This window comes from Lynx canadensis, chromosome B4 (genome assembly GCF_007474595.2).
Source record: "Lynx canadensis isolate LIC74 chromosome B4, mLynCan4.pri.v2, whole genome shotgun sequence".
In the NCBI taxonomy this organism is placed as follows: Eukaryota; Metazoa; Chordata; class Mammalia; order Carnivora; family Felidae; genus Lynx; species Lynx canadensis.
In genome coordinates, this window is record NC_044309.1 from 54,859,220 (window position 1) to 54,874,370 (window position 15,151).

Consider the following 15,151-nt stretch of genomic DNA (forward strand, 5'->3'; position numbering starts at 1 on the left):
CTTGTTAAACACTTGTCCATTAACCTGACAGTAGGAAGTGCGAAAGAGCAGAAACAGGAGTCTGGTCACACATTCACCTCAAGTCCAAAGCAAACACACTTGCCCCTTAAAAAACATGCTTGATCTCCAAGTTAAGAAAAATCAGATAACAAAGGTAACTACTGATATTTTCCCTTGTGGTTTGGGGACATTTTTTCATTAAGCTATTTCACGATTAATTCTGTTATTCAGATATGATTGGGTTTTTTTCTTCCTTAGAGAAAACAAATTTAAACAAACAAATAGAAGCTTAAAACGAGGACTTAGGGTCTGGATAGGATCTAGAAATAAGGTCTTAGTCTGGTTATAAATCCTAAGCAATACTTCATCTGCTTTCATGCTATCTATATATAGGTAATTCAGGAGACATTTTGTCCTGCCCCAGAGCTACCTGGAAGGAATTTCTTAACAACAACCAATCTAAAATTTGTAAAATATAATTGTCTTATGTCACTGAATAATTTCTATATTATTACTAATACAGTGGAAAACAATCTCTAAACCAGTGGAAAATCATGACAACTAAAGCTCACAGGGGGCTCTAAGAATCTATATCAATTTGTATCCGTCTATCAACAACTCAAGATTATAACCTAGCCTCCTTCATTTTAACCTCATCAAATTCCTTTCACTATCTGCCCTCTCTGGTCTGTTGAGTTTTGAAAGCCTGCATACAGTAGGGATGTTTAATTAGTAGACTCGATGTCCTTACAATAGTACAGATAAACTTACTTTTCCTTTTGACAAATGGACAGGTAATTATTTTTTAAAAAGTTTACAGACAACTCATCATTACCACAAAAATAGCTTATTTATAGTGCTGATTATGCAGACTAGTCTGCAAACTACATTTCCTTCCTTTCTGGAATTTGTATCTCATTCGTCTCCTGGTTCATACTCCAGCCGGTTGGCTTATGAACCACTTACCAGGGTAGGTGCTGTTTCCACTCATTTATTTATTCATCCATTCATTCAAAAGTCATTTGTCGAGTGCATTTGCTAATCAGTGAACTAGAGGACTTATATTATTATTTTTCATCGCAACACCCCCATGTTCTTGTTTCTATTTTACAGATGGGAAACAGGACTCAAATAAATTAATTAACTTGCTAGATTCAAGTCTGCATGATGCCAAAGCATGTGCCTGTTCTCCTACTTCATAAAGGAAAGAAGAAGGCAACAGATGATTAATTGCAGTTTTTTATGTTTTGTGCTAACGTGATCCTCCACTGGCTTAAAACATAGAAAGTCACCATCTCTTCTAGGCTTGTCCTGCTCAATGAAGGAAAATGAGTACATCTGTTCACTTGTCAAATTTGCTTTTTTGAAAAAAAAAAAACGAAGTTATACAAACATTTGCCATTCCATTAACTTATGTAATCTAGAGACTAAAGAACACAAAATGAATTTTTGCTTTTTGGGCTATTTGTCTTGCCATTAGCTAAAACATTATGACAAATTTCATCTGTAACATAAACAAACCTGAGCTATTTTAATGTCTGGAAAAGTGAAGTTAGTGCTGAATCTCAGTGCAAGACTAATTTTTACAACTGTCTCCCTCTTTGCATCAGCCCCCTTTTTTTGTTTGGTTTCCATTTCGAAATCATGAAATGAACGTACCGTTCTGACCTCTAGCCATCTGTTGGCTGCTGAGAGAAATAAGTAGGCAATGTTGTTTGTGTCCGTCAGTTCCAGCATACGTTGCTTAAATCTGGTTTCGTGCCTGTAGAAAACAAAATTATTATCATGCTAGCCACACAACAGGAGAAATAATAAGAAACAGTCACACTTACTACTACACTATTTACTCGACAGTGACAAACTGATGGGATGGAATGACTAGTAAATGGACTCCGACTTCAAAATAAAGGCCAGCTGCTACTGCTTTGCTGTATGCTTGCTGGAGAGGGTGTGGTTCGGTGTTTCCTCCTTTCTCAGACCTCCGCTATGAAAAAGAAGCTTTTGGATGACAAATTCCTATTAAAGATCATTTCATAAATTTCCACATAATTTTGTAGCCACAAAGACAAGGCATGGCCTATGTTGCAAGGGCCTTACAAAAACCAGAGTAAGTTGTACAGAAATGCAGTATGCCTACTTTTTATTGCATATTTTACTTTTCCCAATGACACAGAGTTGGGTGGGAGGTGCTGGATGAGGACCAGGAAAGACAGGAAACTATGCACGTGTAACAGGAAAATATATACTTTTAAATATCTACTGCTGCCCAGTGTTTCTGGGAACCAAAGAAGGAAACTGGGTGGCAAGAGGTGGAGGATGGGGGTCCTTGGAGGTGGCAAATGTTCTTGCTAGATGTGGTATCTTACGCTCAAGATTCTAAAATATTTGTAAGGATGGTCATTGCATGGAAGGAACTCTTAGTCTATGGTACCTACAGGGTTTTATGACATATACAGTTTAGATATTGATTCCTGACCAAATTAAGTTCATTCTTGGCAACCAATGCCATCAGACCAAATTCTGTGTAATCCATGTTATAAATGAAACTTCTAAGAAAAATCTTATCCATTTCAACATGTGAGCTACTCTCTCACAGAACTCATGCTACATGGTGATAAATCTAAATAACAGAAATAGTCTCTTTTCATTTTCAATTATTTTTCCCTGAATAACCAAAACAATGGAAAGCTGGATAATATAATCAAAATAACTGGTTTGAAGGTTGGAGGAAATGCCATATCAAAATGTGGTCTATCCACCCTCTGTTCTTATATGGACTGCTTGACTACATGTTGCATTTATGAGGAATAGCCAAATTTCATTTGACAGCCCAGCAATGATTCCTGTTTGATAACAGATTGCCCAAAGTTTCCCCAAATCTGCAAATCAATTTGCAAAACTTTATATTAAACCATCACTATATCAAAGAATGAAAAAGTCCTGGATGGGGTGTTCCCTTGGCCCATGAAGCCATCTATACAGGCCAATATAAAGCAGATACTTGATATCTGTCCAATTGATCTGATCATTCCAATATGCCAAACCAGATAAATCAGATAACTGAGTCAAACAGCAACATCTGATCTACAGTAATCAAAGGATTTGGCAATCAGAGCCAAATAATTACCTCACTTTGAGTTATGAGTTTGCAGCCTTGATCTAAATGCCATGTACAGGGGGACCTGCCCTGAACAGCAACACATTTGAAGGGGACTGAGCAGTCAGAGAAACATGGCTACCTTGTCCTGTGATGACCCTTTTAGAGATGAATAGAGTGAATAATGAAAAGGTAGAATGGCTCACAGGATTATAGGATTTACTGAGATAGTGGATATGAATTGTAAAGAGATCTATCCATGTAAGAGCCAATCTTTCTGTTTGCAGTGTTATGTCGATTTTCATCCACTCATTCAGAAGCACTTAGGAAGCACCAACTCTAAATGAAACATTAGAATACCTACATGAATGAGACATAACCTCTCCCTCGAGGAGCCCGTTCTTTAGTGAAGGCGGTAAACATGGTATTAACAAGCAAGGATGGCACAGCACAGAATCTAGTCATAATGACTCCGTGCACAAAATGCTACTTGAACATTAAGGAAGGGGGTGATTTGTATTGACCAAAGGGTCGGGATGGCAGGGAATGAGGTGAGGAACGGGGGGGAGAAGGAGGATTAAGCAAAGTTTCAAAGAGCACTGTGGGGATGGTCCGAGTGAAGTTTTAAAGGATGAGCTGAATTCTTCAGGTGAACAAGGGAGGACAAAGCACTGGAAGCAGTAGGAACAACATGAGCAAAGGAGCAGAAATGAGAAAACTCATGTTCTGGGGCTCAAGACAGGGTTCTCTCCGTAGAGGACAGTGGTAGTGGAGAGATTGGAGGTGGGGCCCATTGGACCAAAGCCACTGGGCTACATTTGAGATAAACATCAAACACTTTATTCTGACAAAGTGCTTTGTCTGGGACTCTTCTTACTCCTCATTTAGTTTTGGGATATTGTTTCAGATACACTCTTAAAGAGTTTGTAAATGGAATTGGCAATGGTCTGAAGCAGCAGCGAGAGGGGAGGGGTGGAAATGCAGTGAACATTCTTTCTGTGTGTTTCTATTTGGCAAGAAACCTTCTGTTTTCCTAATGGAAACTTTGACACACTCAGTCTGTATCTTTTCATCCACATCCAGCTCATCTTCTGAACATTCTTAGACCTTTATTCTGTTGGACAAAAAAAAAAAAAAAAAAAGGAAAGGTCCCTGAAATCTCAGTCTAATTTAACTGTGATGCTTTCGTGGTAAACTACTTGAGGGAGTACACTGCTGTGTGTGAGTACACCATGATCCCTGAATGCAGGGGAGGAAAAGCAGCCTAATCAGTAAATAATAACTTTCCAAAAGAGCTGGAGACTCTGGGGATCCAGGGAGCCTGAAAGGAAGGAAGAAATGGAGGGAAAAGAACACGTTTGATTCTTGACCACAAGCACCAAATGTAAAGACTCTAGAATTTTATTCATGGCAGCAGGACTAGCCCCACATTTTGAAACTCCCTTTGGCTTAAAAATGCTGATACTTGTGGTATTTAATATTTACTTTAGAAAGGAACCCTGGAAGATGTAAATCTGGATGATTATGATGCAGATACTTCTACCCAAAAGTTGTCTTTTGTTTCTTTCAATCATAATTCAAGCGTGAAGGTTTAACACGTGATATTTGGTTCTTTTTACAACTACCTAGACTTCTCCTCATGTAAAATTAGGAATAGTCATGCTAAATTCTGTCCTTGTGTCTAGTGACAAACGTAAATGGAAAGCCTAAACCTTGACTCTTGGTCAAGTTTCTCTCATTTTGAACTGTCATTTCCTTCATGACAATTTACCTGATTCTAGTCCTCTCTCTCTTAGAAAATAACCTCAACTTGTTCAGAGAGAAAACAGAGCAGGCGCTATTATATGTTGAACCCATCAGTATTCTGTTGTCCCATTGACCAGCTTGACTGAATCCAGTAACTTCTTGCCCCTCACTTGCCATGCTATCTTGTTTTCTTTGTGGTTTTTATCTGGGATGGAAGTGGAAGGCCATGTCTTTTTCATCATTAAATATCCACATCAAGAGCAGTACCTAGCATATATTCAATACTCAAATAAATTAACTTGAAAGGACTTATTTGGTGAAAAATGTAATCTTTAATATGATGCACTTATGAGTACCAGTGGTCATTGCCGGCTACAATGTCAATAAATAATTTTGCCATCTCCAATAAGAGGCACTCTGATGGGAAAACACACCACTGCAGAAAATGTGAATGTTTCATGATGAAGTCTATGTAGATTTTATGTAGAAATTCTGTGATACACGTTGTGGATGGTTATATCTCTATATCTCTATATTCTACTTTTTTTAAGTTTATTTATTTTGAGAAAGACAGAGAGAGAGAAAGAGAGAGAGAGAGAGTGTGTGTGTGTGTGTGTGTGTGTCTGTGTGTCTGTGTGAGCGAAGGGAGGGGCAGAGAGAGAGGTAGAGAATCCCAAGTAGGTTCCACACCATCAGCACAGAGCCTGATGCGGGACTCAAACTCACGAACCATGAGATCACAACCTGAGCCAAAGTCAGACACTTAACCAACTGAGCCACCCAGGTGCCCCTCTATATTCGTTTTAATTCAAGTTTATATATGTAAAATAATATAAATATGTCTTAGGTTAGAAAAATCTCTAATTGAAATAATTACATATTTGCATTTAGGGTTGCGAGAAGACATAATACTTTAATATGTCAATTTCCAAGATTAAATGAAATATTCAGTGGTACCACCTTCTTTAGTGAGTTTACTTAAACAGGGTAAATAGGGCAGATAATTTTTTAAGTGTTAAGCAAACACTCTTGATCAAAAGCTTGGATTATCACTATTTACCAACATTGAAGAAAATGGATTAAATCCTGAAATAACCTTGATTTAATATTTCTTTTATTATTATCAATAATACATTCATTTTAACTTGTTTATTGGGTGCTTCTTCACTAATCACTGTGGTTAATACTTTACATGCATTTTTCAATTAGCCCAAGGGCCTAAGAAGCACAGTTGATTTCTCCATTTCACAGATGAGTAAACCGAGGCTCGGGTTTGCAAAGCATGGTCTACATTATACAGCTAGTGTCTTCTCAATATGGTGTTTCATTCTTTCTTTATTTTTGTTAAAATTTTAGGTAATTAACTCTGAATATTTATTGCCATATTTTTCATTCTTGTAGTTTAAAACATTGCCATGCACACAGTGGGCATCCAAAAAATGGTAGCAGTTATCAGTTATTTGTAGATAAATATTTGTTGATGATGTAATGGCTTAATCCACAAAATGAAAACATGTTTACTCGCCTAAATGCCCGAATGGTGGTGAGTCCTTCAGCTGTTTCTGAGAAGTGGCAAAGCAGAGGGAGCTGGGTACTGTCATCAAGTTCCTGGAGGTCCCTAGAGCAGAGAGAAGTGCAAAATTAACTTCTTATGCATTCATGCTCAGAGACTACTGTATTCATCCTCAGGTAGGTTTTTATTTGTCGTTGCAACTTATTTCTTCTAGAACCCAGTTAACAAAAACTTTAACAGCTTATAATCTAAAGAAGAAGAGAAATATGGGTACATAATGAATTTTTTGTCTAGGCCAAATATATGTGTTGTTAAAAAAAAAAACTACTTGTGGGGCACCTGGGTGGCTTAGTCGGTTAAGCATCCGACTCTTGATTTAGGCTTTGGTCGATCTCAGGGTTGTGAGATGGAGACCAGCATTGAGTTCCATGCTGGGCACGGAGCCTGCTTAAGATTCTCTCTCTCCCTCTTCTTTTGCCCTTCCTTGCCTGCACATCCATGTGTTCTCTCTCTCTCTCTCAAAAAACAAACAAACAAACAAACAAACATTTGCTTGATAAAACAACTAAAAGTGCTGTGGGGACACAGAGGAATGGATGATTATTTCATACCTAGAAGATGGGTAATATTTTTTTTTGAGGAGGTAGAATTTAGGCCAAATCTCATCAAGCTTTGAGGAGGGTTTCAACCAGTCAAGAAGAAGTACATTTCAGCTAATGGGAACAAGAGCAAACACAGGAGACTAAAGAACCTAGCAAGTTCAGTCTGGCTGGGGTCCAGAGTCCTTTGTGAGTGCTAAGGAGGAGAAAGTTTGTATAAAGGAGAGGTGGGACTAGACAGTAGAAGATCTTGGGTGGACTGGACAAAGTCACTGAAGACTAGAAATCATCAGGCTGTGCTTAAGCAACATAACTTGAGAGGCTATAATGGATGAAAGAGAAAAGTGAGTTTGGAGAGTCTATCTCAGAGATTTTTAAAAGTTCTGAATTACTGTGATACTAGTGGGGTTTAAAATAGGGGGAGAATTGTGAGATAGTCTTCCAGAAGTAGGCTTCTAAACTATAACAATCAGCGAGTTGTAGCAGGGTGAGTAAAAGAAAAGAGTCAAATATGGCTTAGCAGACTTGACAGATGACAGTGTTATTTGTCAGGGTGAGGGACACGGAACAAAGCAATTTGAGGAAAAAGACAATGAGTTTGCCTTTGGCCACAATGAGTTTGAATCTCTGCCTTCATGGAACTTTTATTCATAGGTTCTCCAAGGACCTATATAATATCCAATGTATGTTTGGTAGACAAACGCCTGATCATCCCTTTCATAAAGATGCACACTACTCATGAAAACATTTCCTTAAACCATGTAAGCTAGCATTTCTCGAAAATAGGCTAAGAGTTATACTATATGTTTCAAAACATCCTTCTTTTTTCTTTCAGTCTTTTTTTCTACTTTTTTTTTGTTTGTTTTTAGGTTTGGGGGATTGAGGATTTAGAGTTGTGGCATCAACTCTCACCTTCCGGAGTCAACTGAATTATACTGTTACTTTAATCTTCAACAATTAACTTGGGCCATACTGGGCAGCCTGTATCGTTCCAAACAAATGCAAATTTATTTCGAGTTTCTACAATGGATTTATTCACTTTAGAAAATGCAGAGGAGGGAAGAAAAAGAAAGAGGGAAGGAGGAAAATGAATATGAAGGAATGTGAGTCGTTTGCTACTTTTTAAACATAAAACTAAGTGGCTATTTGTAAATTTGACACAACAACAGGTGGCCACTACATTTGAGGTTTGTTGTGAAGGGAAAAAATTAGGAAGGAGAAATCTTTGTTTATAGGACTACATTTTGTGAAACCAAACAGGTGACGATATAACTTGACCTTGTATTCTTGTAAGAAACACTTCCTTACAGAGCTAACCACACATTAGATCTTTGATTTCAGATATTCTAAATTCCATGACATTTCCTGTCTCCCACTTTAATTCCTTGTGGTGTTTAGAAAGCAGTCTGTTAAGCTGCTTGAGCTTTTCAACATGAGTGAGTCCGGTGGAGCCTCAACATCTAGAAGGGATTTTTTTTTTGTCTGTGAAATTGAATGTCATGTGGCCATATTTACTCACTTTCAAAGAATTTCAAATAAGAATGGTTCATAATCCATTATTAGTGTTAATTCTTTAAAAGTGATCATCTCCTCTATATTTTGGTCACTTACTACCAATGCTAATAACAGATTATTCCTTCTTAAAATAAACAGAATTCACAATTCCAATTTATAAATGACTAGGAATATTTGCCTGGCCTTTGCACTCAATTTGTATTGTGAAGGGGCAATAATAAGGCCAAATGAATATGTGACTGAAGTAAGACATGACTGTAATATTTAATTTAATAGTGAGAAGATAAGGACAGATTTGGAAATAGTCAGCAGAAATGCAGTAACTAAACTTTTTGCCCCTCTAGGAAGCAGAATCCGCAATAGTACTGTAAGAAATGAAAGAGTGAACTGATGACTAACTTCTCCCTTTCGGTCTAAATTTGCTACAGGAAAATAGGATGAGGCTGGTAATGAAAAAATACTTAATACAGATCTATAACATTTGAAGAACCCTAACTCATAACCTCTAGGGAGAAATAACTATATTTTTTAAATTAAAAAATGTTATATGATATATTGAGAGCCAACTATAATCTTGGCTTTCTTGTTACCTTCCCCAAATTTTCATCATCATCCTTGCACTCAAGTCTTATTAAATATTTTCATTTTACTGAATAAACTCAATATCTACCTTCTTATTCCAGCACTTAATCCACATACAAGGATTACTATATATATATATATATATATATATATATATATATGCTTCATTTTCTCCAGATTCTAAGTTTCTCAAGAACAGGTTCTTGTCAGGTGGATCTCTTCATCTGCCACATGGCTTACACAATTATTTTTCAACACAAAAATGCTTGATAAGTGTTTGTTGAAATAAAGTGATTATTGCAATGATATAAAATTTACTATTTATAGCAAGACTTCAAAACTAAACTGGAAATTTTAAAACAACTGGTACTACATTTCACTTAACTATGATGCATCTCAGCAAGTGATAAATCTTACATTAATAGAAGAATTTAAGATTTGGGGCGCCTGGGTGGCGCAGTCGGTTAAGCGTCCGACTTCAGCCAGGTCACGATCTCGCGGTCCGTGAGTTCGAGCCCCGCGTCGGGCTCTGGGCTGATGGCTCAGAGCCTGGAGCCTGTTTCCGATTCTGTGTCTCCCTCTCTCTCTGCCCCTCCCCCGTTCATGCTCTGTCTCTCTCTGTCCCAAAAATAAATAAATGTTGAAAAAAAAAATTAAAAAAAAAAAAAGATTCATGGCTACTTTTATTTATATTCAGCTGGGTCCTCAAGTACGTGTTAAATGATCCAATTTGAAAAGTTCCAATCTCTTAAAGTTACAGCCCTTCTATCAGACACTCAGGGTTATCTACTTTTCTGGTCATCACTCTGACTTATCACTTTAACCTTTTTAAATTCTTCTAGTTTTTTACAGAATGCATTTTAGCATTTTACAATATTTTATCCCTTTTTTCCCACTTGTGGAATAGAACAATATTAAATCACTTACCCTTGATCTTACAGGTTTTCTGTCAATGCTATGTTAAGCAAAAGGACCATATAATGAAAAATTTGGCGTAGTTTGTGGATTCAAAACTCAACAGGTCAAATCCACATGTTAATATATATCCAGAGCTATGGAAGGTTTACACAACCAATTATAGAAACAATTGTAATAGATCTCCAAATGAAGCATAATATAGGTTTCATCATGTTAAAAATAGGTTGCATTTCCAAATTCCATACCTAATCTTGAAAAACACTACAGCAAATCTGGATCACAGTAAATCAAATATATAGGTTTTTGAAAATGAACAGAACTTTGTTTTACTTACTTGGAGGCCACTCGAAAGTATTTCTGGATAAAATAAAAGGCGACCCCAAGAGGCACAAGAGCAACCAGGAACACAGGGGTAGCATAAGAAATCATGCCAATGGCAGACAGGCAGAGCAGTGTTGAGCGAGTTAGAGATTCCAAAGTTGGAGGGATGTGCTATTAAGAAGGTAGTTTGAAAGGAAAATGTTTAAGCTCAAAGAAAATTTTGGTTACAATGCAATAAAATATTCATCTTATATTAATGTTATGTAACTAGTTACAAAAGTAGTATATGAATCTTTTCATTGTAAGCAAGTCTTCACTCCAACTTCACTAATTTCCCATAGTTTAGTATCCATTTATCTACCTATCTACTTATCATCAGTCAGTGTATCAGTCTATTTATCTTGGGAATTTCATGTAAATGGCACTATACTATAAATCTTATTTGTCCATGTGTTCTTGTTTTATTTTACTGGACAAGATTGATTATAAATCTTCCCACATAACCATATACAAATCTCTTTCTTTAGAATGGCTGATACTTTTAAAAAAACAGCTATTTCTCTCCAGTAAGACATTTACATTAATTTTCTGTAACTGCTTGTTCATATCCTTTGCATGTTTTTGATTGGATTATTTACCTTCCTTTTGATTTTTAGATACTCTTTATAGATTATGGATGTTTTCCTCTTGCTTTATATATGTTACCAGCTTTTCTCCCACTTAATCTATTATATTTTAAATTTGTCTTTGATGCTTTTAGCTCAATAGAAAGTTAAAATTTTATATAGTCATTTCTGTTGGCCTTTTTCCTTATTCAGAGTTTTGTGTCTTACTTAAAAAGCCCTTTTGTACCGCAAAACTCTAAAACTACTCTCCCACATTTTATTTATAGCTTTATGTTTTTATATGGCTATCTTTATTCCACATGTCTTTGCTTTGTATTTTATGGATAGCTAATTGTCCCAACATCCTTTATTGAAAAAAAAAATCCTTTCTTACTGATTCCAGATACCACACTTATCCTATGTTAAATCTCTCCATATGCTGGTATTTCTGAGTTCTCCATTTTGTTCTTTTGATCTACTTGTTTTCTGTGATCACCAGAGTATTTTATTTTTATACTGTTTTCTGGGTATCTGAAATGGAAATTCTCTTTCTCTATATAGGATTTTTAGGATTTCTGGGATTGTTGGATCTCTTTTCTTCATTTAAGGTTTCTAATTTTGTTTTTGTCATTAGTATGAATAGAATTTATTTTTCACTTAATTTTTCACTTAGTGTAGAGAAAGTTACTGAATTTTATTATACACCTTATGTAGACACTCTTCTGAACTTTCAAATTGGGTTTTCATTGTACCCATTGTCTTGGACTCTCCAAGTGGCGATCATGTCCAAATAAGGACTGTTTTATCTCTTCTTTCCCCATATTCATTCCTTATGAAGAGTTTTAGATGCATTGTGACTGACACCAATGAAACATGAAACATTTTCAACATACATATAGTCAGCTGCATGCATCAAGCATTCTTTTTCTAAATTGAGGATAATTTAGTTATTCCTAAAGCAACTCTGAAAAATCAGAAAAGACAAGTGCTAGATTTGATGGATTCTTTTGTCCAGTTAACCTAAGAGGTCTCTTCTTGGAGTGATCCAGTTTTAGAGATTGAGGACTTTAATTTCAGGACCAACTTCTAGAGGCATAAGGATCTAAAACTAAACTGGGTATCTCTGTAATATTTTCTAAAATATCACACCATTGCCTCATGCAAGAGCCCATCTAATTGAAATAAAGGACCTCTAGGACGCCTTGGCATTCTATCCTTTGCTTATGGAAGACACTCTGCATCAATATTAAACTCTTAAGAACTTTACTATGAATGGAGATACAACACTGACAAAATTATTCCTTTTTTAATAAAAAATTATATGTTAGTTTATTCTTTGCTATTTTTCTTTATTTCATTCTGATCCCCTAAGTATCCTCTTCCCACATAAATTATTTTGAATTAAGGTTTCCTTTAAGTTTTGATTCTAGAAATCATTTATGCACATAATATTGATATAGATATATATAGGCTTTCATTTAAGTTTTAGATGTTCTCTATGGCTAACAAGAAACATGGTTTATCTTAAATGTTACTTTGCTTATACTGAAAAAATTATTTTTGAACTTGGAAGTAACTCAGGCACTTACCTGATCGATGATATTTGTATCAGCTGAGAAGCGATTGAGAATCAGTCCCAGGGGGGTGGTATCAAAGAATCTAGGCAATAAACAACACACTGGAATGTATAATACACATACATTGGGATGTATAATAATACTAAGCTATCTGGAACCTAAGCAACTAATGGACATCTTGGAGTCAAGTAAATGAGAAGGTCCCTATTCATTTATTTAAAGACTGAACAAACGCACTAAAATTTCACATTTCACTTAAAGATGCATGTTTTTATGATTTTATGTGGGGAAGTAAGAAATTAGTTACTTTTTTACCTTATTGGTCCAAGAATTATCTTATTGAGGAGATTGTGGTGAAGATTTTTGGCAGCTGTGAGACCCATCCATTCTACAGTGAGAGATGTCACAAGGCAGAGGAAAATACCTGCTCCGCAAAGTATGCTAAATCCGGCCACATAGTAGGTCTAAAAACAACCAACACACAAAAAGACACAGCTTTTTCTTACTAGAACACCAAATATCGAAGTCAGACAATATCTGTAACTTCATTATCTTGAGTCAATTTAAGCAGTTTAAGGAGAGCGGTTTTTGGAGAACTAAAGATAGTACTGCAACCATAGCCCTAAAGCCAAGTCCCCCACCTATTTCCTTCACTCTCTTCCAAGGGCAGATGAGACATTAGAATCTGTTTTCAGGTTTGAAATATTCTTGGCTTTCTACACTGTAGAGCTCCTCCTTCCTATCCCTAATCTCAGAATGACCAGCTAATATATTGGCATAGGTAGTTAAAATCAATACCATCAAAACAACAACAAAAGTGCTGTGTATAAGTTACAAACACACACACACACACACACACACACACACACACACATCGAGTGCATATACCTCCCCTAATCCAAAACCAAACATTATCATTAAATGTTTCTTACAATAAACTTTGAAACACAAAAGTTATCATAATAAATTCCGTTTTGACAGTTCATTCTATTTCAGGTCCTGTTCTAATTAACTTACTGAGTCATTATAAAAATCTTATGGCATTTGGGATTCTAATATCAAACTAAATAAAAGGGTATCACTGTTAATCTCAGCATTATTTCCTTGATGATTTAAAAACAGAATTCATTATACCTGATCAGCTTTTCCAGTATTATTTATACTGTACTCTGAAGTCCATGTGGCCAGCCAGTAGTCTATAGCCACAATGACTGAATGTTTCAAAAGCTTAGAAAAAATCATCAGGAAGAGCAAGAAGAATCCTCCAGAAGTAAGGTACCGCCAGCAGGTTTTCCACGGCATTTTAGTCCTGAGCCTCATTACAGTGGACATATTATCATCCTCATCTTCCTCCTCTTCTTCCTCTGCAAATAAAGTATTAGTTTAAGCTTTATTCAGTCAACAGTAGATAGAATTTGTATCATCCTACAAAAAAAGCATACAAAAATATCCCTCAAAATTCTAGAAATGCCAATGTTAGTCTTAGAAATTGTGAATGCTTGGATTCTGGGAAGATGGCGGCGTAGGAGGACGCTGGGCTCACCGCGTGTCCTGCTGATCACTTAGATTCCACCTACACCTGCCTAAATAACCCAGAAAACCGCCAGAGGAATAGCAGAACGGAGTCACCAGACCCAAGTGCAGACGAGAGGCCCACGGAAGAGGGTAGGAAGGGTGGCGAGGCGGTGCGCGCTCCACGGACTGGCGGGAGGGAGCCGGGGCGGCGGGGCGGCTCGCCAGCCAAGCAGAGCCCCCGAGTCCAGCTTGCAAAAGCGGAGGGGCCTGACGGACTGTGTTCTGACAGCAAGCGCGACTTAGCGTCTGGGAGGTCATAAGTTAACAGCTCTGCTCGGAAAGCGGGAAGGCCAGAGGACAAAGGGAGGGTGAGCTGCGGAGCCCCCGGACGACAGAGCTCAGTTTGGCGGGGAACAAAGGCGCTCGCCAGCGCCATCTCCCCCGCCCATCCCCCAGCCAAAATCCCAAAGGGAACCGGTTCCGGCCAGGGAAATTGCTCGCTCTGCGCAAACACCCAACTCTGTGCTTCTGCGGAGCCAAACCTCCGGCAGCGGATCTGACTCCCTCCGGCTGCCACAGGGCCCCTCCTGAAGTGGATCACCTAAGGAGAAGCGAGCTAAGCCTGCCCCCCCTGCCGCCGTGCACCTTGCCTTCCCACCCCAGCTAATACGCCAGATCCCCAGCATCACAAGCCTGGCAGTGTGCAAGTAGCCCAGACGGGCCACACCACCCCACAGTGAATCCCGCCCCTAGGAGAGGGGAAGAGAAGGCACACACCAGTCTGACTGTGGCCCCAGCGGTGGGCTGGGGGCAGACATCAGGTCTGACTGCGGCCCCGCCCACCAACTCCAGTTATACACCACAGCACAGGGGAAGTGCCCTGCAGGTCCTCACCACACCAGGGACTATCCAAAATGACCAAGCGGAAGAATTCCCCTCAGAAGAATCTCCAGGAAATAACAACAGCTAATGAGCTGATCAAAAAGGATTTAAATAATATAACAGAAAGTGAATTTAGAATAATAGTCATAAAATTAATCGCTGGGCTGGAAAACAGCATACAGGACAGCAGAGAATCTCTTGCTACAGAGATCAAGGGACTAAGGAACAGTCACGAGGAGCTGAAAAACGCTTTAAATGAAATGCAAAACAAAATGCAAACC

At 37.7% G+C, this 15,151-nt stretch overlaps 1 protein-coding gene across 6 annotated transcripts in view; it reads right to left on the reverse strand.

Annotated features, from left to right (window-relative positions):
• The window catches only part of ABCC9 (ATP binding cassette subfamily C member 9), a 138,779-nt gene that overhangs the window by 25,920 nt on the left and 97,708 nt on the right, over positions 1-15,151 (reverse strand). For all 6 annotated transcript variants that reach the window (XM_030321920.2, XM_030321921.1, XM_030321917.1 and 3 more), the window contains 6 exons: positions 13,608-13,837; positions 12,789-12,937; positions 12,486-12,555; positions 10,305-10,462; positions 6,369-6,461; positions 1,660-1,762 (listed from right to left, as the gene is read on the reverse strand). In XM_030321920.2, coding sequence (XP_030177780.1) covers positions 1,660-1,762; positions 6,369-6,461; positions 10,305-10,462; positions 12,486-12,555; positions 12,789-12,937; positions 13,608-13,837 — 803 coding nt within the window. The remainder of the gene's footprint in view (positions 1-1,659; positions 1,763-6,368; positions 6,462-10,304; positions 10,463-12,485; positions 12,556-12,788; positions 12,938-13,607; positions 13,838-15,151) is intronic.